The sequence below is a fragment of the Enoplosus armatus genome, chromosome 18 (genome assembly GCF_043641665.1).
Source record: "Enoplosus armatus isolate fEnoArm2 chromosome 18, fEnoArm2.hap1, whole genome shotgun sequence".
Classification (NCBI taxonomy): Eukaryota; Metazoa; Chordata; class Actinopteri; order Centrarchiformes; family Enoplosidae; genus Enoplosus; species Enoplosus armatus.
The window spans coordinates 63,365-89,244 of NC_092197.1; the positions used below are offsets into that span (position 1 = coordinate 63,365).

The window sequence follows — 25,880 nt, forward strand, 5'->3', positions numbered from 1 at the left end:
TGCTCTGGAGGAGCTCACTGGACCCGTTAAAACCACAGACTTTGAAAACAGTAGCAGTTAGTGGAAGGGTTACATCCTACATCCTTTGAGCCAGACTACATTGTTGGTAATGTAGGTGCCAGGTTTTGACGCAGAAGAAGAATGTGTCGAATAAAAAAGGGGATACCTCTGATTCTGCTGCATTGATTTTGATCCTTTTTATTTAAAACTGTCCATTGTGAGTCTGACAGTGTTACTGGAGTAAGATGATCTGTGGAGGACTGTTTTAATCTACAGAACACCATGAGCCTCTCAATTCAATTCATTTCAATTCAATTCAATTCAAAGGGCGTTATTGGCATGAAAGTTTCAAGAACAATGTTGCCAAAGGATCAAAATATAATTTGTCCAAATATTTGAACAGCAGTAACATGAACATGTACACAACATTAAACAATATCTCAACAGTACTCCTTTAATCTACAGAACAAACACCAATACAGATCAGAAGTCTTTTGATTTCAAGTTTTCAAAGAAACATAATGAAATATATTTTTACTGACATGTTTTAACTGAGGTACTGTCTGTTTGTCTCTCCCTCTGAGTGCATTTTTGTATTTTTCAGCAGTGCTACTTCTCTTATTTTTATCAATATCTATGCTCCAGCCAATGGTGCAGAGAGGAAGTTATTATTAGAAAAGAAACAAATGGTTGAGGCAGCTAGTCCACTCTCATGGTCTGGTGTATGTGTAGAGAAGGCAGACTCCAGGTAGTACACATGGTGCTTTTGATTTTGAAAATGTGTTTAATTTTGCCAGTTGGTTTTACTGATCATTCCCTGCTTCTATGTCATGTTTTATCAGAAACGTTTTACCTATAAGTGCATATTGGCATTTTAACTCAGTTTTAACTTTTGATAAAAGGTTTAGGGGTGCTCTTTTTTATTTATGGACTGCTTTTAGACAGAGGAAGAGTAATTTTACCTGTCTTAGACAGTGGTGGGACCATGGAACGACTAAAATTAAACTCTTGTGCCAGCAGCACACACCCAATGTTACACAAGACTAATATTGTGGACTTAGAAACAATGAGTGAGTAAATCCTCAAATCTAAAAGAAATGGCTTTAGGTTCACTGCCACTGTCCTGCGGTAGGGCTGTTATTGCATTCTTACCAAAAAAGGGCAACCTGCAGGACATCAAGAACAGATGCCATGTGTCTCTCCTCTGCACGGATTACAAAATCCTGTCCCAGGCCTTAGCCAACAGGCTGAGAGAAGCTATAGAACAGGTCCTCCATCAGGACCTAGTCAGCGGATGTAGGCTGTTTGGAGGGTTAGGGTTAGGGGTCCGACTACAATACACAAGCATGCAGACCGTCTACTGTCCAGGTACTGATACACACACACACACACACACACACACACACACATACAGTCTTTATGAATTGTACCTTTTCTTTTTTAATCTCATTATTACTTGACTGCAATAAGTACTGCAATACTGCAGTATTGTTTTTGTGTCATTCATGCCAATAAAGCATATTGAATTGAATTGAGACTCACTGAGTTCTTCACTTTTTTAACTCATGATTTCAGTCTGTTTGGTGAAAAGTTCTTTAACACCAGTTTTATTTTGTGTGCAGGTTATAAAAAGACGAACCAAATGAAGTGAGTAGTGGTAGCTACTGAATTTTCTCTCAGGAGAAGCTGAACTGGCTGCGTATGTCAGCACAAGAAACAAAATAGAGGACAGGGCAGGTCAGGAGGCCATATCAGTCTCTGTCACATCAGGTTTTAAACAACTGTGGTGTTACGGGGACATAATTTGCATAATTTGTTAATGATGAATAATTTCATTTGCATGCAATTGCATGTTTTTAGTTTGTTAGGATTAGTACTATGAAGGAATTTTACTGATGTGTATGGAAATATGCCCAATGTGATAATAAGTATCTCAAATCTGTCTGTCTCTGTCTCTGTCTCTCAGGCTGTCATTACCTTCCTGTAGACGAGTCTGTTACCTTCCTGTAGACGAGTCCCATGACGGCAGTCTTCAGTCTCATGCCAACAGTGAAGCAGTGAAACATGTACTGATGATGGAGGAGAGACTGCAGACAGGACAGCAGGAAGAGCAGCGAAGCGAACAGGAAACCTTTCCAAATCTCAGCATCTTTATCTCGCATGAAGGCCAGCAGCAAGCTGACAACAACAACAAACAATAAAAACATTTCACAAATTCTCAGTTAACCCTCCCTGACACTCAGTTGACCTCTCTGACTCTCACCTGAGCACCTGCGGAACAGCAAACATGAAAACATCATGTAGGAGGAGACACAGCGTCCCACACAGGAAATACAGCCCGAAGCTCCGCCCCAAAGCACACAGGAGGAAGAGGCCATAGCCCCGCCCCTTCCCGTTCTTCCTTAGCAGCCGCGTTTTTTCTGTTGGCACGGCAGAACCACCGGACCAGGACCGGGAATGAAGTGGTCCAGAATCAGCAGGTTCCTCCCTGCAGAACATCAAAACAAACAAACGGGTACGATGAACTTTGGGGGGAGGGACCTGTACTCATCAGCTATACCCACTTACCCCTGAGGGTCGCAGGAGGGCTGCACCCAATCCCAGCTGATATCGGGCAAGAGTACACCTGAACAGGTTACCAGTCAATCCCAGGGCTGACACATAGAGACTGACAACCAATCACGCTCACATTCACCATTTTATATGAGATCATGGTTATGGTCAAATGGTCTTTTTAGCTTACGAAGGTTACTAACTGTGTGTGCTTCAGCTTGTCTTATGTCCTTTAACATGGGGTAAACTGGACCATCCTTTATCAATGAAAAGGAGATAATGCCGTCCTACAATTCCTTTCGGCAACAATATTTAAAGCAACCACAGCAGACCCACATCAATAACATCCACTGTAGCATAATTACATAGCCTTGTGTGAGTGCAGTTGGATTCTCTGTCTTTTCCTGAGTCTTCATGAATTCTTCTCTACATCATCAAGGTTTAGAAAAAGTGTTTAGGAAAAGACACATATTCGACTGCAGCCCATGTTTCAGGAAGAAGCTTCCATGTTTTCTGATGTCCTTCTGTCTTTTCCACCAGATTAAATATATATTAATTTCAATATTAAATAAAAAGTGTCGTACTGCATCTGTTTGCAGTTCTGAGTCCAGAACCTTTCCAAGTCTGTCATGATCTGGATAGATGAGTCCTGGTCCCGCAGAGGCCAAAGGTCCACAGCCTGCAGGGGGCATCGGTAACCCTGCACCACCAAACTGAGGGAAGACAAAACACACACAAATTCTTATTAATAATGATGTCACTACTATTATAGTAGTAGTAGTGGCAGTAGTAATAGTGGTGGTAGTAGTAGCAGTGGTAGTATTGGTGGTGGCGGCAGTAGTAGTGGTTATAGTAGTAGTGGTGGTGGTAGTAGTAGTGGTAATAGTAGCAGTGGTGATAGTGAAACTGTGAAACAGTGAATTGGATTTTAAGCACCACATTCAGGTCAGCAGAGTTTGTTTCAGCAGTTTAACGGTTTTTGCTGTGATCTGAGTTGTCTCCATGACAACTACAAAGATGATACAATAAAAAATTATAGCATGTGTAGATGATCATAATGAGTCACTGCTGTTTGGTGAGTTTTGAGTGATTCAGCTGTGATGTTCATACCTGCTGAACCAGAAGAAGAAAAACTTGGAGAGAAATGAGGCATCTTCTTCTGGACATTGGTTCTAACGAGACAAAACAGAAACTCAAATTTAACAAAATATCTTTTAATAATGAGACAAACCACCGATCAATTAAAAAGGTTTTATATAGACAACACAGCGTTAGAAGATTCATGATGATTCTTTCAGTTTCAGGGGAAAGTGGCCTGGGAACTGAATAACAGTGGGAAAGCTCAGGCATCTGGAGGTGTGGCAGGGCATCAGCAGGGAAAGCCAAGTGGAGGTCTGGCTAGGAGTCTGCAGCCAACTGGAGGTCTGGCAGGTTGTTGGCAGGGACGGCTGACTTGGGTTCAGACAGGCCATTGGTAAGGATGGCCGACTGGGGTTCAGGCACGATGTTGACAAGGATGGCTGAGTTGGTATTTAGCCAGGGCGTCAGCCAGGACGGCCATTTGGGGTTCTGTGGCACTGGGCAGCTGAGTCTCTGTGGTGCTGGGTAGTGGATTCTCTGTGGCGCTGAACCACCGAGAGAGCCATTGGTGTCCAGCGCCATGACGACCATGCTTTCACTTGGGAACTCTATGGTAGCCCCTGAAAATGGCAAGGTGAGTCTGTACAAAAGATGACCACTGGACACCAGGCAACTTTTCCATTGAATGCTCATAGAATTCCGGGGATACAGGATCAGGATAGGCAGGTGGCAGGCTAGCCAGCTTAGGAGAGGCAGACACAGGTAGGTTGACAGGCAGGCAGGTGCAGGTAGGCAGGTAGGCAGGTAAGTAGGCAGGCAGGCGGGTACAGGTGGCTCAAAAGCCAGACCCAGGAAGAAAACTAACTGACTGGATCATTTGAGAGTTATCTAGATAACTTAAATTAAGTTAGTTAAACTAAAGTTCTCCAGATAACTCAATAAACCTGCTTGTTATAACCCTGAGTTTACGTAATGGAGGTAGGTGTGTGTGTGTTATCTGGATGTAGGTGTGTGTGTGATACCTGGATGTAGGTGTGAGTGTGGTACCTGGATGTAGATGTGTTTTTCAGAGAGTGGTCGGCGGTCGGAGAAGCAGCTGAGGATGAGCTCAATGAGTTGAAGGGAAAAACAAATGAAGAACGCCACAAAGCGAACAGCATCTGATGAAAAACCCTGAAACAGCAGAGGTCAGAGGTCAGATTCACTCTTTGTCCAGGTTTCATTCAATGGAAGAAGAAGAACAGGAAAATCAAAGTGAATTTAAAAGAAAGGATAAATCAAAGTTTATGTTATAGGAAAGTTCAGAATATTTATCTTATGTAATGTTAAAAAACAAAACCTTTGAACAACTGAATGAAACAAATATAAGAATGAAAAATTTCTTAAATTGTTTGTGAAAGTACACTAAAATTAAAAACAAATGAGATCTAAATGTTAAATATATATATATTTAAATATCACATATCTGAGACTGCTGCATCCATCTGCATTAAAACTAGAGGATTCAGGACTTGAATCATTTAAAAACATGAATTCCAAATTTGCCCTGCTGTTAAAATAATAAGTAACCAGAGAAAAACGGTCAATTGCTCATGTAGGTGTTTTTTGACACTGTGAGCCCGGGAACCTGTGTAATTAAAGTCAAGGGCTGTAAAATGTTCACGCACTGTGTTATCAAAGTTGCCATGTTATTTTCTCTGGTACCAAAATGTTGCATATGCTAATCGAGCAGTAATTATTGTCTATATACATGTGTTGCTGATAAGTAGTTTAATGTGCAGTGTATAGGTTCAACAATGCAAATGTCACACTGTAAAATGTATGTATGTATGTATGTATATAAATGATTTGTTTGCTTGTGTTGGCTGAAAGAATAGTAGGGGATTAGCAGGGATTTTTGTGTTTGTTTTTTTAGTTTTCACGGTGCTAAAGATGTTTGTACCCATCAGACTCTCTGCTATTATTACTGATACCAAGAGCTGCTACAAACATTCTACACATCACTAGGAAAAACTGCAGAACTATATCCACTTAACACTGTTAATGACTTTCCAGGAAACCTTCTACGTAATTAGCAGCTACATATGAACTACACATGTATATTCACACATCCATCCTAAGTAAATTTAGACCTGAGTCCCTGCTAGGAAAACTTTAAACTTCACAGAGCTGTGAAATACTGCGGCTGAAAGAGAGGAACTGAATTGAAAACAGTCAAAGAGGAAAAACAAACAGATGATCTCACATTCACACCTGATATCAACACGTGATCTGTAGCTACATCTCTGGATAAAGAAAAACTCATGTTAATGTGGGTGAAAATGGTGATATTGGTGGTTCAAACTGAACCAGGACCAACCGACCTCTTGAAAGCCAGATCATCATGACTCAGAAACAGACTGAGATTAAGAGCAGGTCGACATAAAAGACACAAGGGAGAAAAACATGGATCATAGTCAACAACAGACAGAAACAGGAAGAAACAAAGAAACAGAAACATTTAGAAATTCAGAGGTAATAAACAGTAACAGGGAGGTTAAAGAAGAAAGAAGTTGGCGGATAAAACAGGATGAAGACTAAAATAACACAGTGTGGATATGACAGAAACAGGAAATCCAGAAGGATGCTGATCCGATTTTGAACCTCCTCAGCTGAGTCCAGGACCAGTCGATGCTGTTTAAAGGTGAGACCAACTATATCTAGCTCTGGTTCCTCCAACAAGTGAGAAGTTGGCATTCCTCACCACGTTTGAGATCTGCTGCAGAGATTTAATCCATAGCAGAGTGTACATTATAAATAATAAATTATTGATACCTGGTCAATAATCTGCTCAACATCAACCTTCAGAGGAACCAGAGAGCAAACAACCAGAAGAGTCCAGAAGAGGAAGAGGAGGATGGACGAACGACGGCCTTTCATCCTCTCTACCTGGATTATAACAACAGCAAGAACCTGAGGAGGAGGAGGTTTCAGTGAGCGTATTGAACAGCAGATGAAAAACTGTTTTGATTTGATTTGATTGTATCCAGGTGACCATCCTGAGGAACCATTGGTGGATCTGACCAGTTGCCATGGTAATCAGTGCCTGTATGAACGATCAGTGACGTACCAGAGTGAGGGTCCGGATGAGCGGACCCATCAAGATTAAGAGGTGGCTCTGGATCTCGTCATTCTTCTTCACCAGGAAGTAAAATATCTCCAGAAGACCAAAGGAAGCCAGACTGAGACCCAGGAGCTGCAGCAGAGTCCACAGAGACCACAGAGTCCAAGTTTAGACTTTTCAATTCACTTTTATTTATACGACGCCAAATCATAACAGAAGTTAGGGCACTTTTCATATAGAGCAGGTCTAGACCATACTCTGTATATAGAGACCAGACTTAGACCAGATAACAGACAGACCAGACTTAGACCAGAGACAAGGGTTAGACCAGAGAGACCAGGTAGAGACCAGACACCAGGTTTAGAGCACAGACAAAGGTTAGACCAGAGATACCAGGGTTAGGTCAGAGACCAGCGTCTGACCAGGGAGACAACGGTTACACCAGAGATACCAGGGTTAGATCAGAGACCAGCGTCTGACCAGGGAGACAACGGTTACACCAGAGAGACCAGGTTTAAACCAAAGAGAGCTATGAGTCCTGAAGCCTGACCTGGTTTAGCCTCACCACTGTTTTCTTACCGTCTTGCTGCAGCAGAGTTTGGATAGTGGGATGACACCCGGGTGTGGGCGGAGCTGCAGGTATAGCAGGTAAAGAGGAGAACAGGTCCACAGGTAAACACAGGGGAACCACACCAGTACAGTGTGCTGGAAACACTGGGTCAGGTCCGGTCGGGAGGTGTACCAGGTCAGATTCCAGTCCTGAAACCAGAAAACGCTGTCAGTTTTGTGTATACATGTGTAAACAGGTCTAAATAAGTCATCTGTCCTGTCTCCATTAAATTAAACGCAAACATAGATGAGAATTTGACATGTTACTCAGTGATTCAACAAGTTTATCTCGTTAAATCAAACAGTTCATGTTATTAAATCAGATTTTTATCAAACAGCAGTGTAATGTGAAACTCACCCAGAGAGGATCCAGACCGTTCACACTGCACAGATCCTCCATTTATACAACTATTATACTGTCTTCTTTTTATTATTATTCTTTTTCTTCTTCTCCTGTAAACTTGTGTTGTTGGATTTTCCAGAGAATCTCACTGCTGCTCAAAGTTTCTGTCAGATTCAAACACTGTTCTGAGAAAACTCTCTCTCTGTCATATAAACTCAGTCTCTCTCTGTGTGTTTGTGTGTGTGTCATATAAACTCAGTCTCTCTCTCTCTCTCTCTCTCTCTCTCTCTCTCTCTCTCTCTGTGTGTCATACAAACTCAGTCTCTCTCTCTCTCTCTCTCTCACTGTCTGTGTGTGTGTGTGTCATATAAACTCAGTCTGTGTGTGTGTGTGTGTGTGTGTGTGTGTGTGTGTGTGTGTCATATACACTCAGTCTCTCTCTCTTTCTTTCTCTCTCTCTCTCTGTCATGTAAACTCTGTGTCTCTCTGTCTATGTCTCTCTCTCACTCTGTCTTTGTCACATAAACCCAGTGTATCTCTCTCTCTCTCTCTCTCTCTCTCTCTCTCTCTCTCTGTCATGTAAACTAAGTCTTTCAAAGTGGCTTTATTTGCACGACTGCATACAATACAATGTTGCCAAAGCATGTTAACACAATACAATCATAATAAACAATAACAATAGAAGAACAGTGTATATATATACACCGATCAGGCATAACATTATGACCACCTGCCTAATATTGTGTTGGTCCCCCTTTTGCTGCCAAAACAGCCATGACCTGTCGAGGCATGGACTCCATAAGACCCCTGAAGGTGTGCTGTGGTATCTGGCACCAAGATGTTGTAAGCAGATCCTGTAAGTTGCGAGGTGGGGCCTCCAAGGATCGGACTTGTTTGTCCAGCACATCCCACAGATGCTCGATTGGATTGAGATCTGGAGAATTTGGAGGCCAAGTCAACACCTCAAACTCGTTGTTGTGCTCCTCAAACCATTCCTGAACCATTTTTGTTTTGTGGGTTATCCTGCTGAAAGAGGCTACAGCCATCAGGGAATATCGTTTCCATGAAAGGGTGTACATGGTCTGCAACAATGCTTAGGTAGGTGGTATGTGTCAAAGTAACATCCACATGGATGGCAGGACCCAAGGTTTCCCAGCAGAATATTGCCCAAAGAATCACACTGCCTCCACTGTCCCATACGCATCAAACTGCGATGCACTGTGTATTCTGACACCTTCTATCAGAAACAGAATTAACTTCTTTGGCAATTTGAGCTACAGTAGCTCGTCTGTTGGATCGGACCACCCGGGTCAGCCTTTGCTCCCCACGTGCATCAATGAGCCTTGGCCACCCATGACCCTGTCACCGGTTCACCTCTGTTCCTTCCTTGGACCACTTTTGATAGATACTGACCACTGCAGACCGGGAACACCCCACAAGAGCTACAGTTTTGGAGATGCTCTGACCCAGTCGTCTAGTCATCACAATTTGGCCCTTGTCAAACTCGCTCAAATCCTTACGCTTGCCCATTTTTCCTGCTTCTAACATATCAACTTTGAGGACAAAATGTTAATTTGTTGCCTAATATATCCCAGGTGCCATGATGAAGAGATAATGTGTTATTCACTTCACCTGTCAGTGGTCATAATGTTATGCCTGATCAGTGTATATGTACAGTTGGGTCCAAAAGTCTGAGACCACTAGTCAAGATTCTTCTCTTTTGCATTTGTTTCAAATGTAATACTATTGTTTTCATTACAAATGATAATATCAGCTCAACAACAGGAGTGAAAAGTTGAATCTTTGAAAGATGTTCAGGGATTTCAGAGAATCTTAGTCTTTGGTATGTCCCCCTTTTGCTTTAATGACAGCATGCACTCCAGCTGGCATGAACTCCACAGGTTTGTGCCAAACGTGATGACCCATGTTATTCCAGCTGATTTGACAATGTTCCAAAGGGCTTCTTGTGATGTCACAGAAGGCTTGGCTTTCTGAGTCTTCAAATGCCCCCATAAATAGTTAATGGGGTTGAGGTCATGTGACTGTGGAGGAAAGTCCATGACAATCAGGACTCCTTGGTCTTCTTTGGTCTTCAAGAAGTTCTTGCAAAGTTTTGAGGTGTGTTTGGGGTCCTTATCCTGCTGCAGTATGAATCCCTCTCCACAAAGATGCAGACCAGAGGGTACAGCATGTCTCTGAAGAATGGAGTGGTGCTTCTCCTTGGTCAGGGTGTAGTCGATTCACTGCAGGGGTCCAACTCCAGAGTAGGCAACACACCCCCAGACTTGAATATTCCCACCACCATGTTTCACTGTTGGTAGATCAAGTCCACCTGAGTGTCATCTGAATGCATGCTTCAATAGAAGAGATACAACTCAAAGAAACGTTTGTATGAAGGCGTTAAGTTGGTCAATGCCACAAATTTGCTTAAATTTGATTGCTGACCTAAAGATAGTGCAGAATCAAAATATTTCTTCTTCATTTTACATGTCATAACTTCTTCTGATTTTAAATGTTTCTGAATCCTCAAACATTGTGATTATTCTTATCCAGGTTTACATGAAAATATTTGATATCATGTGTTTGCTCATGATGGGAACTGTTGGGTCTCTGTAATAACATCATAAAGAGTCGGTCTAGACCTGCTCTATTTGTAAAGTGTCATGAGATTACTTTTGTTGTGATTTGTCACTATATAAATAAAATTGAATTGAATTGAATATTATATATATACTATATATATATAGAAACTATATAGTTCATAGTTACAGCGCTCATGGCAGGCTGCTACATATTTTGCTGCCGGTCTGGTCAGTCCTCCCTCTCTCCCAGTAGGTCCAGAAGTCTGGGGGAATATTATTTTAGCAGAATATTGGTCTGTAAGGCTTTGTCATGAGTTGCAGTGAGTTTGTCTGTTCCCTGGTCTAAGTAAGAACACAACAGCTCCTCTCTGGGCAGCCAGTGTGTCACTGTCTGCGTTCACTGCCACAGTGGTCTGTCTGTTTGGGGATCTATAGGTTGTTCTGGGACTTGTTCTCTCTCTCTCTCTCTCTCTCTCCTAACCCTGGATACTTCCTGAGGAGGAGAGAAGAGCCCTCCACCCCACATACAAAGCTAGACCAATAAGGTACTCCATAGATGGGATTACCAAAAACCCGAAGACCCTGAAGACAAACTAGTGATGACAGGACCGGTTCTTTTAAGTTACTCCTGTAACTCCGGCTGCGGCTTTATTTAATGGATATTAATTGTGTTCTTGCCCTCCGTTTCCGTTTCATTGTCGCTGAGCAGCGGCTCTCACTCATTCTTTGGTTCAGTGGGTGTGTGTGGAGCGAACAAATTAACTCAGAGAGACTCTCTGAGTCGGAAGCAGGACTTTGGATTCACTCCTGCTTGCGAATCGAGTTAACGTGTTCCAAAAAGAGTTGAGAGTTGAGTTGTTCAAAAAGAACTATTCGTTCGTGAATCTAACATCACTAAGAAAAACCACCTCTTAAACATAAAAGGGTATTCATGTGTTATTGAACAACTGGAAGTTATTAGCTGTCTTACCAAAATCATTACTAGGAATGTCTACCTCCTTGACAGGCAGCTCTGGGCGAACACAGACATCGGACCACTTCACCAGAGACCAGGCCTGAAACCAGCTTTACTTTGTGAAGTGAATCACCAGTATGAAGCCTTTTAACTATCTGAACCAGTAAGTGACACAAACCTGTCAGAGATAAATGCTTAATAATCCGGTTTGTTGGAAACAGCCTCAGGAATAGCAGAAACTGAACTAGGAACAGGAGCAGCCGATCCCCTAGACTTTACTTGCCCACTTTGTGCTTTGAGTGCAGGAAACTCTTTCTTCCAATAAACTTGGTGTTGACAGTAAACACAAGTACTGTTAGAGTCCGGTTCATTCTAAATAATATATTCAGGACTGATAATCACACTCACCTGGTAACGTGTGTCAAGACCTGACAAAGACCTGACTTGGATTAGAATGTCCATTTGGATTCAGTGTGCAGATGTTGATTTTCAATTAAACCATATTCATCTAACAAAACAGCAGCTTTATGAGAGGTTTTAATTTTCCTTTAATTTATGAAAATGGAAATATTACAAGTTTTTAATTTGTTCAAGTTGCACAAATTTTTCAATACCAGATACAAAAACATCAGCAATTTCACTGCATCTCTAAATTCAACATGAGACTGTGAACCCTGTTTCCAGAAACTCCTTCAGGGACCCGGCTCTCTCAAAGAGTGTTCGGCTTCATCAGGTCACATCACAGACTTCGTCTTCATCAGGTCACATCACAGAGTTCGTCTTCATCAGGAAACATCAGAGAGTGTTCTTCTTTGTCAGATTTCTCAATAAAGGTTTGTTAGTGTAGCAGGTTTCGTTGTCACCAGACACACATCAACAAAGAATAACAGTAAACGAGCCGGCGTGGCTGTCTGTCTCTGGTGTGTGGCTGTTCCCAGAGCTCCAGCACAATACTGCATTAAAAGGGAGAGTATGATTAGCTAACGAGTGCCAGCTGTGCCAATCAACTGGCACTGCTCTCATGAGGCATCCCCACACCTCTCACATTTCTATTGATTTATTTGTATTTTTAATTTAATATACAGGAACATAACCAGAACATGTTATACATTACTACATTCTTTATATAATACTAATATCACACTATTCATAAACATTATTGATATTTAATTCTAATGTTATTCATATTTCATCAGTATCATAAACACACATAAATACACACAGTAGAGGAAATGTTTTTACAGTGAAAATAACAATAGAAATGTAAAGTTTTAGGTTAAGAATGAGTCGACAGCTGCCTCAGGGACTTGTTGGCAATCGACAGGAAGTGTTGGTTGCTTTGGTAACTGGAAGAGGAGGAACCAGGTCTGTCTTTAAACTAAAAAACAGAGAAATATTTCATAATTATGTGCCATGACGATCAACAGATCATAGAAGTGTTATCATTTTAATCATTACTTCATGACATCACTGACTGTAACATTTGATTGGCACCTACAGGAGGTCTGAAGCCGACACCCATCGACGATGTCGCCGCCCCCATGGAGAATGACATGTTCTCATTGGCTTCCCCAAGACTCTGTAGGACACAAACAAGTTTCCTTAATTCCTCCCTTCTTTCCTTCCTTCCTTCCTTCCTTCCCTCTATTCTTACCTCACTTCCTGATAAGGTATTTCCTCCGTCTGTCTGTCAATCAAACTGTCAGGCTCCACCAGCTGCTTCCTATACACACACATGCACACACACACACAGACAATATTAGTTTGAATAATAGTGATCAAGTTGTGAAGCCCTTCTTCATGTCCTCGCATGTATGGTCATAAAATGACGCATTCAACAATAAATAGATATTTAATAACAATTAAAATTAATTGATATAAGAACATTACATTTATTTGTTTTCTGCTTAGTCACCAAATTAAATTTATTTTATTTATTCATTTCAGCTATTATTTAGTTGTTTATTGTTATATATATTTTTATTTCTGTATTTATTTGTCAAATGTCCTCACAATTAAGAATGCCCTGACAGAGCAGGTGGACAATTACACAAACATGCATACTTACTGGATGTGTTTCCATGTAAGGACGTCTGGACTTCGTATATAAAGACGACAAAGCATTAGCATTAGCCACAAATGGATGATAACTGATAGCATTAGCATTGGTGGTCACTTCACAAAATTATAGCATTAGCCTAAAGGTTTCACAAATAGCAGTAGCATTAGCACTGACAACTGAACAGGTAGATTGACCAGTATCAGCATTTTGCATTCTCTAAAAACTAAAATGTTAGCATTTGTTATCAAAACAATAGCACCTTCAGACCACAGCAAATTCCTTGTAATGTATGTTACTTGGCAATAAACAGTTTCTGATTCTGATTCTGATTCTGATTAGACTTAGCATTTATCATCCATCACAAAGTATTTGTTTTTTACATACGATCTGGTGCAGGACCCGGAGGGTGAATCACGTCTTCTGTCACCTTGGCAACCACTAGGTGAAAACAGGAAGACAGAGAGAGAATTGAGGAATGACTACTGATAGAATATGTGGAGAGACCTTAAAGACATAGATGTATAGTTGTATTACCTGTTATTTGTTCTTCTTCTGTGTCGCTCGCTTTTATTCGTTGTCTTCTCTGATTCACTGCCGCTGCTTATGTTGCCACGGGAACGAGACCTGGTGATCAAAGTTTACAGAAACCTGAAAAATCATGTCATTAAAGTATTCTACACCTTTCCAAAACTCCCAACACTGAACTATGACTATTTGGGTCAGGTGGAAAAATTAAAGTGGGAAGATTTTTTTTTATTTTGTATTCGAGAATAAAGTCAAAATGTCCAGAATATTTATGTCTGATTCATTTTTTCTTTTGCCTGGCACTAATATTAAAAGTTCAATTTTATTCTCAACATTTTGACTTTATTCTCAACATGCAAAATAAAAAAGTAATCTTATACCAGGCCCTAATACTCTTTCGTACTATGCTAACAAAGTTTTTATGTTAATTATTAAATTTCACTGATTATACAGTTACAGTTTGATGGATTAAAAACCACAATGTCACAGGGTTCTCTCAAAAAGGCAACATCGGCATAGTTGCAGATATAGTGATTGAAGAACTTTGTGTTGGTTAATTATATGACTAATAATAGTAGTTACAACTGTATTAATAACTAAATATTACTAATAATAGCGATAACAACTTCACTAATAACTAAATGACTAATAACAATAATTATAGCGTTGAGAGTCAAGCGGGCCCATGGTGACAGCAGCCAGGTGTACCAGGACCACAATCCACAGGAACCTACAAGACGAGAAAGCACAAGGAAACTCTGGGAAAGATATAAAGTTAGTAATATGCATTGGAGGGACATGAATGTGTAAAGATGGAGAGCTGGCCTACATCGGGGTCCTGCTGAAGGACACTTCAACATGATGGGGGGTTGTCCAACAACGTATTTTTGTTTTACACTCTCTTGTTGAAACATTTCCAAATTAAAACTTAGGAAACAAAATAATAGTGAAACCCCTGACCTCCTCCCTCGCTGTCTGATTGGTCGATCTCCATCCAGACTTCTGCTCCGTCTAAAAGACAAACAACAAATATGTCATTCATTCATTTTCTTTCTTTGTTTTTTCTTTCTTTCTTTCTTTCTTTCTTTCCTTTTTTCTCTCTTACCTTCTTCCATCTCGTTCTTCTTCCTTAGTGTTTGGAGGAAACTTTGGGTTGAAAAGGCCCCTGGAACCAAATTCAGTTACCGTGGTAATCAGATTATATTCAATAAATACTCACATTACACTTACATTAATAATGCCATCCGTTTAAACACATTATCCATCAACATAACATAACAGATATATTATCATATTAAGGCAGTAATCAGATTGTTTACTCAGTAATTACATTACACCCTAATATAATCAGATTATATGTATTATATATATATATAATATATATATTATCTGTTGTTGCTTGTCTTGTTGTATTTAATAACACAGTTTTACCTCAGAGGACTGCTGTTTTCCCATGGTGCACTGAGCTTCCCCTGGTCCTGCTCTGCCCGGCCCTCTGACCTGCAGATACAAGACAACTTCATCACATGATCACATGACATCACACAATCAAATATGTTTTAAAATCAAGCTAATTTCTCTCTCTTCTCTGTTGGGCTCAGTGTCTCTCGCCCCACCCTCTCTCACCTCTGAACAGCAGGTGGTGCTGTCTGCATTGTCATTGGTTTACTAGTGACACTCACTGTCTGACTGGCTGGAGTGGAAGAACAAGGCGGAGACAGTGGAATATTCACAAACAAATTTAATATATATTATAAATTATTAGACATAAATATATAACTTAATTAAAAAAAGAATGGTAAGAAAACAATAAAATGTAGATTTTAATAATTATTATTATTGTACTACTAATAGTCAGAAAATGTGCATACTGTGATGTGATGTTTTGTTGTTGATAGTTTTGTTTCTCAGCAAGCCGACATTCAGCCAAGGAAGAGCCAGACTGGGTGAACGAGCAATACTAACCATGACAGAGAGAGAGAGAGTTTGTTTTTACAGAAAAAGACAACACAAAACCTACAAAGTACATTTTATAAACTTATATATTTCATAAACATAACATAATAAGTAGTAAGGCTAAACTATATTTAATAGATAAATTACAAACATAAAGGAAAGCACTGAAAATTGATAACATCACATGAAAGAAAGTCTTAGTTTTGTTTCATGTGATAAACAGAAAAATAAATATATCGAAATACATCACAAAAAAGCTAATACTTAATCAACTTAATCACAACAAAGACTAAATTAAAAAGATGAATAGTGTCATTACACCAAAATGTGTGGAACTGTGTGTGTCTACCTGTTGTGTTTCAGTTTGTGTGTTAATGGATTCGACTCCGACATCCTGAACACAATAAATAAATGAGTCAGATTACAGAATAAATGTTTTCTGATGGTAAAGCTTCACTCAGACAAGAACAAACTTCATGTCACCTGAAGAAGACGTGATGCTCGACACAACATCTCCACAGACGTTTACAGTCGGATCGATCCGACATCTGAAAGAAGAAGGACGTCTCTGAACTCTGAAACACACACACACACACACACAGATATTTTGATACATTTTGTTAAAAATAAACCAAATTTCTGTATTTTTGATATTTCTCTAATTATAAATCACCATCATCATCGTCATCAATTTATGTCTCAATGCACTTTATATTATTTATGTTGGTGCAAACAGTATTTAGTACATTGGTTTTGGTTTTCAGAGGAAACATTTAATACATATAGTACTCTAGTTATTTAACGTTACTTATAAACACTCTGAAACTTGTACACCTGTGACACTTCAGTTTGCCTTCAATAAAGTTTACCATAAGTTTTAAACTGTGAACAGCATCAGTATGATTATTACATCATCATCATAAGCGTTACACCGCTACAGACTGGTATCAAGTAAATTATTACTCACATTTGCATTAACATCAATACGAACTCACGTTTTTTCCAACGATTCTGAGCTCAAAGGTGTCGTCTTTAAAGTGAATTTTGGTGATTCTCTGCCTGAAGAAAACACACACACATCAAATGATAAGTCACATGATCAGAGCAAAAAACATTTATTTGCCATTTATTTATTTCTATACATTTGTTTTGTTTATTTATATTCATACAACCACTTATTTATGTTGTTTATTTAAATTTATATAAACATAATTTATTCATATCTATACAATTATTCACATGTATTTTGTTGTTCATGTATATTTTTACAACCTTTATTTTTATTCATATGTATACAATCCTATATTTATGTTGTTTGTATATAATTATTCAAACATATATTTATGTTGTTTATATTCATATCTATACAATGATAAAATTCTAACTATTAGAGACAGAATTGATCACCTCCTGTCTTCAGGTAGTATCTTACCTTCAAACACAGGAATCTCAGAAACAGCTGTAAAACGTGATGTATATTTAGATTGCTTTTCTCCCATTGACCATCACCAAATTACTAAAACCATTTCTTCATCTAAGCCATCAATGTGTCTCTCAGACCCCAGCCCAACTTGGCTGCTTAAAGAGGTTTTACCTTTAGTCAGCACTTCTTTATTATATATGATCAATCTGTCTTTATTAACAGGCTATGTACCACAGTCCTTTAAAGTAGCTGTAATTAAACCTCTTCTTAAAAAGCCCACTCTTGATCCAGAGGTTTTAGCCAACTATAGACCTATATCTAACCCTCCCCTTTTCTCCAAGATTCCTGGGAAAGCAGTCGCCAACCAGCTGTGTGACTTTCTACATGACAATATGTTGCTTGAGGACTTTCAGTCAGGTTTCAGAGCTCATCATAGCACAGAGACAGCACTGGTGAAAGTTACAGATGACCTTCTAATTGCATCAGACAAAGGACTTGTCTCTGTACTTGTTTTGTTAGAACTTAGTGCTGCATTCGACACTATTGACCATCATATCCTATTACAGAGACTGGAACATTTAATTGGCACACTAAGCTGGTTTAAGTCGTATTTATCAGACTGATCTCAGTTTGTACACATTAATGATGAATCCTCCATGTACGCCAAAGTCAGTCATGGCGTTCCACAAGGTTCTGTGCTTGGACCAATACTATTCACCTATTATATGCTTCCTTTAGGAGATATCATTAGAAAACACTCCATACATTTTCATTGCTATGCGGATGATATCCAGTTATATCTATCGATCAAGCCAGAAGAACCTCATCAGTTAGCTAAGCTCCAAGCGTGCCTTAAAGACATAAAGACTCAGAGTTGTCTTCGATCAGGACATGTCCTTTAACTCTCATGTCAAACTTCAAGGACTGCCTTTTTTTTCACCTCCATAACATTGAAACATCAGGAAGATTCTGTCTCAAACAGACGCAAAAAAATTAGTCCATTCATTTGTCACGTCTAGGCTGGATTATTGCAATTCCTTATTATCAGGCTGTCCCAATAAGTCCCTGAAGACTCTCCAATTAATCCAGAATGCTGCGGCACGTGTGCTGACTGGAACCAGGAAAAGTGATCATATTTCTCCTGTATTAGCTTCGCTGCACTGGCTCCCTGTAAAATCTAGAATAGGGTTTAAAATCCTTCTCCTCACTTACAAAGCTCTTACTGGTCAGGCACCAATCGGCTCCCAGTTTGGGTCCGGGAGGCAGACACACTCTACTTTTAAGAGTAGGCTTAAATCTTTGTCCTGGTCTAGACCTGCTCTATTTGTAAAGTGTCATGAGATGACTTTTGTTGTGATTTGGTGCTATATAAATTAAATAAAATTGAATTGAATTGAATTTTTACCACCAAGACTGTCAAAGTAAAGAAGTCTCTCTTTGAACAGGACAGACTGAATACTTGTAGTTAACGGATGAAAAAAGATAGTGAGGACTCACTCCTACCAGAAATATTTTCCCACCAGCACTTTGTTCTTGTAGATGACCACACCCACTGGAGTAGGACCCACGAAGTACTCAGTTATGTTCTCACCCTGGCAAGGAATCATGGGAGTTAAGCTCAGTTAAACTCAGTCTGCCATTGCTGAAATAACAATGGAAAAAAGATTTCAAATGTGCTATTCAACTAAACTGCTGTTAAACAGTTAATTAAAATGGCATGTCACATTCTTTAAACCAATATCTGAGGACATTTTAACACGTATTACTAATATTTAATGGAAAATGTATAAAAACACACTCGTTTATCTCCTGCTTAAGATATTCTCACCCTGCAGTGTTGAAAAGTTGAAAATAAAATTATATATATATATATATATATATAATAAGTATAAAAAACTCAACTGAATCCGTTCATCCGAATCACATGACTGAAGTGTGTTAATAAACATGTCACATGACAAAGAGAGACAACAAAAAGTAAAACCAGTTAAACAGTGTCGTCTGTATTGATCAGTGATCGTGATCTTACATAGGCAGCAAACAGAGAGACTCCAAACATCTGCAGAGAGCTGCAGAGAGACAGCAAGAGGCACTGAGCCTGAGGACGAGAGACACCGCTGGACAATGAGACACAGAAAGACAGAGAGAAAGTTTGTTAATGAATGAGGTTTTCTCATGATACACTGCAGGGTTAGACGGGGAATATGCCCCATCAGGTCTCATGCCACAACATTTTCATGTTCTTCTCCTAAACATCTCTACCTGTTTCTGTCAGGTTTGTTTTTAGAAGTGTTTCATCTGAGATTCACAGAAAAACATAAATCACTCTTCTGTTCATGAGGAGGTGAAGGTTCATTAGATCAACCTTAAGACATCCATATGAGGATTGCTGTTTTGCTCTGTTTGTGACCAAAGAGCAAAAAGAAGAATTTCACACTGCAAAGCTTCAAATCCTGAAATCAGCAGACAGAAAAGTTCTAACTAATGGAGACTAATAGTGACTACTAGTTATTGAGTACACATTGACTAATAGTGACTACTGGTTACTGAGTAGGGAGTGACCCCTTTGAGCAAAGACTAAATCTTTTTAAACTTCAGTGTTTTAAACTGTAAATGTTCAAGTTAAAGTGAGAATTTCAATTACATTTAAACCACAAATAAACAGTATTTCCGTTCATATTTTCAGTTTGTAACTACGTTTTTTAAGTTTTCTGTCCTCTTGGTTTATTTAGAAAGTTTATTTTTTTATATTTCCTGTCTACCAGAGTGTTTTGTAGATGTGTTGTAGTTCTTGGTTCTCCTCTGAGTCCATCTGCTCCACCTCACTGTGGTCCCCTCGCTCAGCTGGAGGCAGTTAAAAAGAAATAAAAAGAAATAAAGATAAATATTAATAAACTGTGATACTCTGATATTTTCTTCTGTTATAAAAATACAATTGATATATTTCAGGATATATTAAGATGTTGGTTGAGGTGTTGAGTAGAAGAGTTGATTTAGAGTTTATTGTTTTATTAATATTCAATTATTAATATTTTATATGAAAGTGTTTTCTCACCCTGCAGCATCAGAGCGGAGAGTCGAGGTTTGAGGTGTGGGGGGCACGGGAGACGACCTCGACGGACGTCCTGACGAACCTGCAGGTAAAATTGATGCCTGACAGAGAAGACACGTTATTATACCTAATTAATTTATAAACAAGAAATAATGACAATATGTCAACGCACAATTATATAGAAATAATGCTGATACTAGTGATACCTGACACAGGAGACATGTTGTCTTTATTATTTTTAATTCAGAGAAAAAGAACATATTAGAATTTATTTTAACATGTTATACAATTATGTATTATATCAAAGACATTTTTATACTAATATTGATACCTGACACAGGACCCATGTTATTACTATATTTAATGCTAGTTTCTAGTTATATGAGTGTTAGTTACTAAAATAAACACAAAATATTAAAGCATTTAAACACATAATACAATAAAAATAGAATACAAACAACCACAAAACATTTCTGCTTTAAATTTGGAAATAATAAACTTTAATGAAACATTGGAATAACTGTACCGTGTAGTTTCCTCTTTCAGTTTTGATGGATCCTCAGCATAAAATTTTACACCAAAATAGAAAATGTACGGTGGCCCAACTACGACAAAACAGTAAAAGAGAAAGTTTTTGTTTTGTCCAGTCAATTTGAATATCTTTTTTTTGTTCGAAAAAACATCTGATTTCTAAAATTATTTAAATTATTCAAAGAATTTCTAAATGAAAGTGAAACTCACTGAGGTCTCGATGTTGTGAAAGAGATTTTGATGGATCCAACCAGTGCTGTTACAAACAAAAACAAAGTTACATTCAATTCAATTCAAAGAAATTTCACTTCACAGTAAATTAAACTATATACAGTAAATTATGAATAAAATTGACTTGACTTAAACTAATGAACACATTTGTAGAACTTTATATAAAATTCTCTAAAATTTTAGTTTTTTGTCCTTTTCTTGTCATTTAGTTGTTTGCTTGTTGTGTTCTTGTTTCTTTTTCATTTGTCTTTTTTGTACTTTTCTTGGTTTTTGTCTTTTTTGGCATTTGGACGTTTCCTTGTCGTTTTTCTTGTTTTTGTCGTTTTCTTGACAGTTTTTAGTTTTCTCACCGTCTGCTGTTTGTTATCACAGAATCTCAAACCGAAGAACTTGACTTCGACCATGTTCAGGTGAGAAAACACCTGCTGTAAGATGGCTGCTGCCTTCGAAGATTTCTGAGGATAAAAAGAGATTTCACTTCATCATCTGGCTCACTTTACAGAACAAACGTTGTTCATGTTCAGGTGAATGACACCACAACACAAAGAACAAGGAGAGAGAATGATAAACTATTTTCTGATATAAAAAGAAATAATTTTAGAAAGAAAGTAAAAGAAAAACAACAAAAAAGAAAGAAAAAAGACAGAAAAGACTAAAATAAAATAAAAACAGGAAGTTCGCACTCACCTTGTAGCCTCGCTCGGCTGTTAGTGTGATCTTCTTCTCGTCCAATAGGAGAACTTCTCCATAAAATTCCTCCAGGTTGCCACGGAAACAGGCCATCATTACTTAAGAGAAAGATATATATTTTTAAAAATCACGTTACTGGGGGACTTCCGATTGACAGGTAGATGGAGTAGTCGGACATTGTGAGTGCTCCAGTAGTCCTTTTCTTTTAAACCCATCCTGCCCTCTAATTTCCTTGCCTTAACGCACCCTTTGACGTTTTTTCAAACATTCCTCTTGTTAAGTCCTCGTTTTTGCCGCAATGGCTTCGAAAAGCGCCCAATCAAGCAAGAAAGAAGAAGCTAGCTTAACACTGGAAGCTATCACCACGGTGCTCGAGCAACACCGCGAGGCACTTGCCGCTGAGTTCAAGGCTTTTATTTCACACGCTCGAGTTGAGGCTGGATCAAACGAGGCTTATAGTGAAGGACCACAGCCAACGTCTCGTCTTTGGAACTTGCTGCAGACGATCTCACTCAGCGGGTCGTGGACCTCGAGACCGTTTGTACTACTTTACGCGAAGCTAATGCTAAGCTAAAGGCTAAAGTTTTGGAATTACCAGTTGTGTTACATGTGCCGTTCCCCCCTTTTTATTAATATTTCACTTTAAACGGTGCAGGTGAATATATATTATTATGGTTATTCTCAATGGTCCCTTACAAAGACCTGACAGGAACCCTTCGTTACTGGCAGTTTTATTCCAGAGTTTACACCACATTTCAAGTATTGTTTTAATGTTGATAGTTGAAGCTAAAATGTTCTCTTGTTTGAACTTATTTTTGTTCTTGATACTGGAGCAACTTGTGAGTTTGTTAGGACAGGAAGAGTTGTTGTAAAATGTGTGTTTTGAAGAGCTTGCTGTTTTTTCTTTTAGCAGCTATCTTGGGTGGGGGGAGGGAGGGGTTCATCATCACTGGCAGTGACAAATCAGTAACATGCATAAGTTCACCTTTGTACACCAGCCAGACCCGATCTGCATTATTTTGCTGTAGATTTGTTTCCAAGTTACTATTTAGGTTATTGATTTTACATCCTAACTGCTTAATTAAAATGTATGGCTAATCAATTAAAATTACTGAGCTGGAATGTTAAGGGTTTAAACCATCCCATCAAAAGGAAAAAGGTCTTTTCACACCTCAGACAATTCAAAACAGATATAGCTTTTCTCCAAGAAACTCATATTCGTAATTCAGACAATGATCGCCTCTTGTTGAGCTGGAGGGGACAGCGATTTCACTCCTCTTTCCAGGCAAAAGCCAGAGGGGTCTCAATTCTTATTAACCAAGCTACTTGAACCACACAATGTGATCTCTGACAAATTTGGCCGGTATGTGATAATTACTGGAAAACTATTCAATACATTGGTGGTATTTGTAAACATCTATGCTCCTAATTCTGACGACGTAACCTTCTCCGAGCGGTGGTTTTCACTGCTACCCGACCTCAACACATACCCTGTCAAGCCAACAGTTGAAATCACCACAAAGTATGAGAGGGTATGTTCATCAAGGCTTTTCTTTCCGACTACGGTATCTGTGATGTTTGGCGTTCTTTACATCCAGATGATAGGGCATGCTCTTTTTTTTCACACATACATCACACATGCTCCAGAATTGATTCTTTTTTCATTGATAAACAACTTTTCCCACTGGTCAACTCCTGTGCATATCAGAGCATTGTAATTTCAGATCATGCTCCTGTTGTTTTGGATCTGTCTCTCTCTGGCACTCCACAGAGGAATAGACAATGGCAATTTAATTCAACTTTACTGTCAGATGTTAACTTTGTGAAATTCATGGAGCGAGAGATAGCCTTTTTTTTTTCTACCAACATGTCCCCCGTAATGTCCAGCCTAATCATATGGGTTACTCTTAAGGCCTACCTGAGGGGGCAGATAATAGCATACACTGTGTGTGCACACAACGAAAATCCCTCAGAGAGCAAACGGATCTGGCTCACCAAATTGGAGAGATTGACAAGCAATATGCACAAACTGAAGATCCAGACCTCTATAAAAAAACGAGTGGAACTCAAAACCAGGTTTGACCTGCTTACAACACATTCAGTTGAATATTCACTTCTAAAACAAAACACAATGTTTTATAGCCATGGAGACAAATCTGACAAAATGTTGGCTAATCTGCTCAAAGGCTCTAAAGTTTTCCAGTATTAAAATGAAAAATGGCCATTTAACCTCTGACCAGTCACAAATTAATGAAGCCTTCAGGGATTTCTACTCACAGCTTTATACATCAGAGTCTCAGACAGATGACAATGACATTTTTGATTTTCTAAGCAGTCTCAATATTCCCAAGCTCTCACCTGACTTCAGGAGGAAATTAGAGGAACCCACATCTCAGGCAGAAATACTTCTAGCCATCTCCTCAATGCAGTCCGGCAAGTGCCCAGGTCCTGATGGCTTCCCTGCAGATTTTTTTAAGAAGTTGTCTTTGCCTCTTTCTCCATATTTGTGCTCTGTTCTATCCAACTCTTGTAGACAGGGCTCTCTTCCCCAGTCTTTTACTGAAGCTTGTATCACTTTAATTGCCAAAACAGGCAAGGACCCAACCGAATGCGCCTCTTACAGGCCTATTTCTCTCTTGAACGCAGATGCAAAGATTTTAGCTAAGGTCCTGGTACGTAGGCTAGAGAATGCCCTCCCTACTATTATATCCACTGACCAAACTGGCTTTGTCAAGAAGAGGCATGCCCACTTTAACATCCGTCGACTTTTTGATATTGTTTATTCACCCTCTGAAGGAGTCCCTGAGTGTGTGGTTTCTCTTGATGCAGAGAAAGCATTTGATCGGGTTGAGCGGAACTACCTGTTTGCTGTTCTGGATACATTTGGTTTCAGACCAAACTTTGCCTTGTGGATTAAATTACTATATTCGCATCCTTCAGCTTCAGTTTGTACCAACTCTCAGCAGTCGAAACCATTCAGCTTGCATCGCGGTACCCATCAGGGGTGTCCCTTGAGCCCCATGCTTTTTGATCTGGCCATCGAACCGCTTGCCTTACGCGATTGTACAGATATATCCGGTATATGGAGGGCCAAAATGGAGCATAAGGTCTCTCTCTATGCTGACGACCTTTTACTTTTAGTCTCGAACCCAAGCACTTCCTTACCCCCTCCCATGTCACTGTTCAGTCGGTTTGGTCAGCTGTCAGGATACAAATTGAACCTTCACAAAAGCGAGATCCTTCCAATCAATCACAAAGCACAAAACTTAAACCTCACCAACATGCCTTTTAAAGTTGAAAGGCCATGGAATTGCACTCAGACGATAGTACATCTATTCTGGCACTGCTTGGATCCAAACTTCCACTCCCTTCAATCAAGTCTATGAAAAACCCAGTGGTTAACCACTCTCTCAGGATATGGGTCCAGTTTAGGAGGTGCTTTGGCTTGTCGGACTTTTCTGAGCCCCATCACATCTAATCACTTACTCGGGCCGTCGTTCGGGGACCTCAAGAATGGGGCAGGAAGGGAATTGTTCCTTTTAAGGATCTTCTCATAGATAACACTTAGGCATCATTTGAGCAATTGAGCAAAAAAATTCAATCTTCCCACATCTAATTTTTTCAGATAACTACAGGCAAGGCATTATATGCTCCCTCAGTCACCCAGCTTTTCTACATCTACTGAAGCAACCATTGTTGACACTGTCCTGTCTTGAAATCCATCTCAGAAAAAGCTTCTTTCTGGCCTCTCCCTTTCAGTGGATACATGGACTTCCATACTTAAACTGGTTAATTCAACCTCTCTGTGTGCACGGCACTGCTTAATACAGTTTAAAGTGGTACACGGGGCTCATGTCTCTAAAGTTAAACATCTCAAATGTATCCTGAAGTCAGTCCTTACTGTGATAAATGCCAAAATGCTGTAGCTTCTCTTATTCATTTATACTGGTTTTGCCCTCGCCTTAGCAAGTATTGGGAGGAGGTATTCCAAACTCTATCTCAGGTGTTCAGCATCAAACTGAAGCCAAACCCTCTGGCTGCCCTCTTTGGGATCATCGGGAAGGAGATCTATCTTACAGCGGAAAAGCGGCGATCCTTATCCTTTGCTCTCCTTCTGGCTCGTCGAGCAATTTTGCTTAGGTGGAGGGACACTGCCCCACCCACTCATATGCAGTGGTTAACAGA

At 39.4% G+C, this 25,880-nt stretch overlaps 2 protein-coding genes across 2 annotated transcripts in view; both read right to left on the reverse strand.

The window, feature by feature from the left end:
• LOC139301394 (multidrug resistance-associated protein 1-like) overlaps positions 1-7,745 on the reverse strand; it is a 39,636-nt gene extending 31,891 nt beyond the window's left edge. The window contains exons 1-9 of the mRNA XM_070924774.1: positions 7,704-7,745; positions 7,316-7,495; positions 6,743-6,868; positions 6,448-6,585; positions 4,681-4,806; positions 3,664-3,725; positions 3,138-3,266; positions 2,264-2,488; positions 2,001-2,178 (exon numbers count right to left, since the gene is read on the reverse strand). Of these exons, the coding sequence (XP_070780875.1) occupies positions 2,001-2,178; positions 2,264-2,488; positions 3,138-3,266; positions 3,664-3,725; positions 4,681-4,806; positions 6,448-6,585; positions 6,743-6,868; positions 7,316-7,495; positions 7,704-7,745 (1,206 nt within the window). The remainder of the gene's footprint in view (positions 1-2,000; positions 2,179-2,263; positions 2,489-3,137; positions 3,267-3,663; positions 3,726-4,680; positions 4,807-6,447; positions 6,586-6,742; positions 6,869-7,315; positions 7,496-7,703) is intronic.
• A 46-nt stretch (positions 7,746-7,791) lies between these two features.
• On the reverse strand, positions 7,792-21,791 carry epb41l4a (erythrocyte membrane protein band 4.1 like 4A; the record flags this gene model as incomplete). The annotated part of the gene is given in 21 exon segments (XM_070925261.1): positions 7,792-7,852; positions 12,880-12,948; positions 13,294-13,329; positions 13,672-13,725; positions 13,822-13,911; positions 14,773-14,823; positions 14,918-14,977; positions 15,244-15,312; positions 15,439-15,505; positions 15,684-15,772; positions 16,118-16,162; positions 16,252-16,343; positions 16,764-16,827; positions 18,695-18,783; positions 19,221-19,308; positions 19,954-20,035; positions 20,247-20,344; positions 20,770-20,848; positions 20,985-21,030; positions 21,356-21,460; positions 21,693-21,791. Coding segments are annotated over 21 exon segments (1,533 nt in total), but the record flags the coding sequence as incomplete, so codon positions are not given.
• Between the last annotated feature and the right edge of the window lie 4,089 nt (positions 21,792-25,880).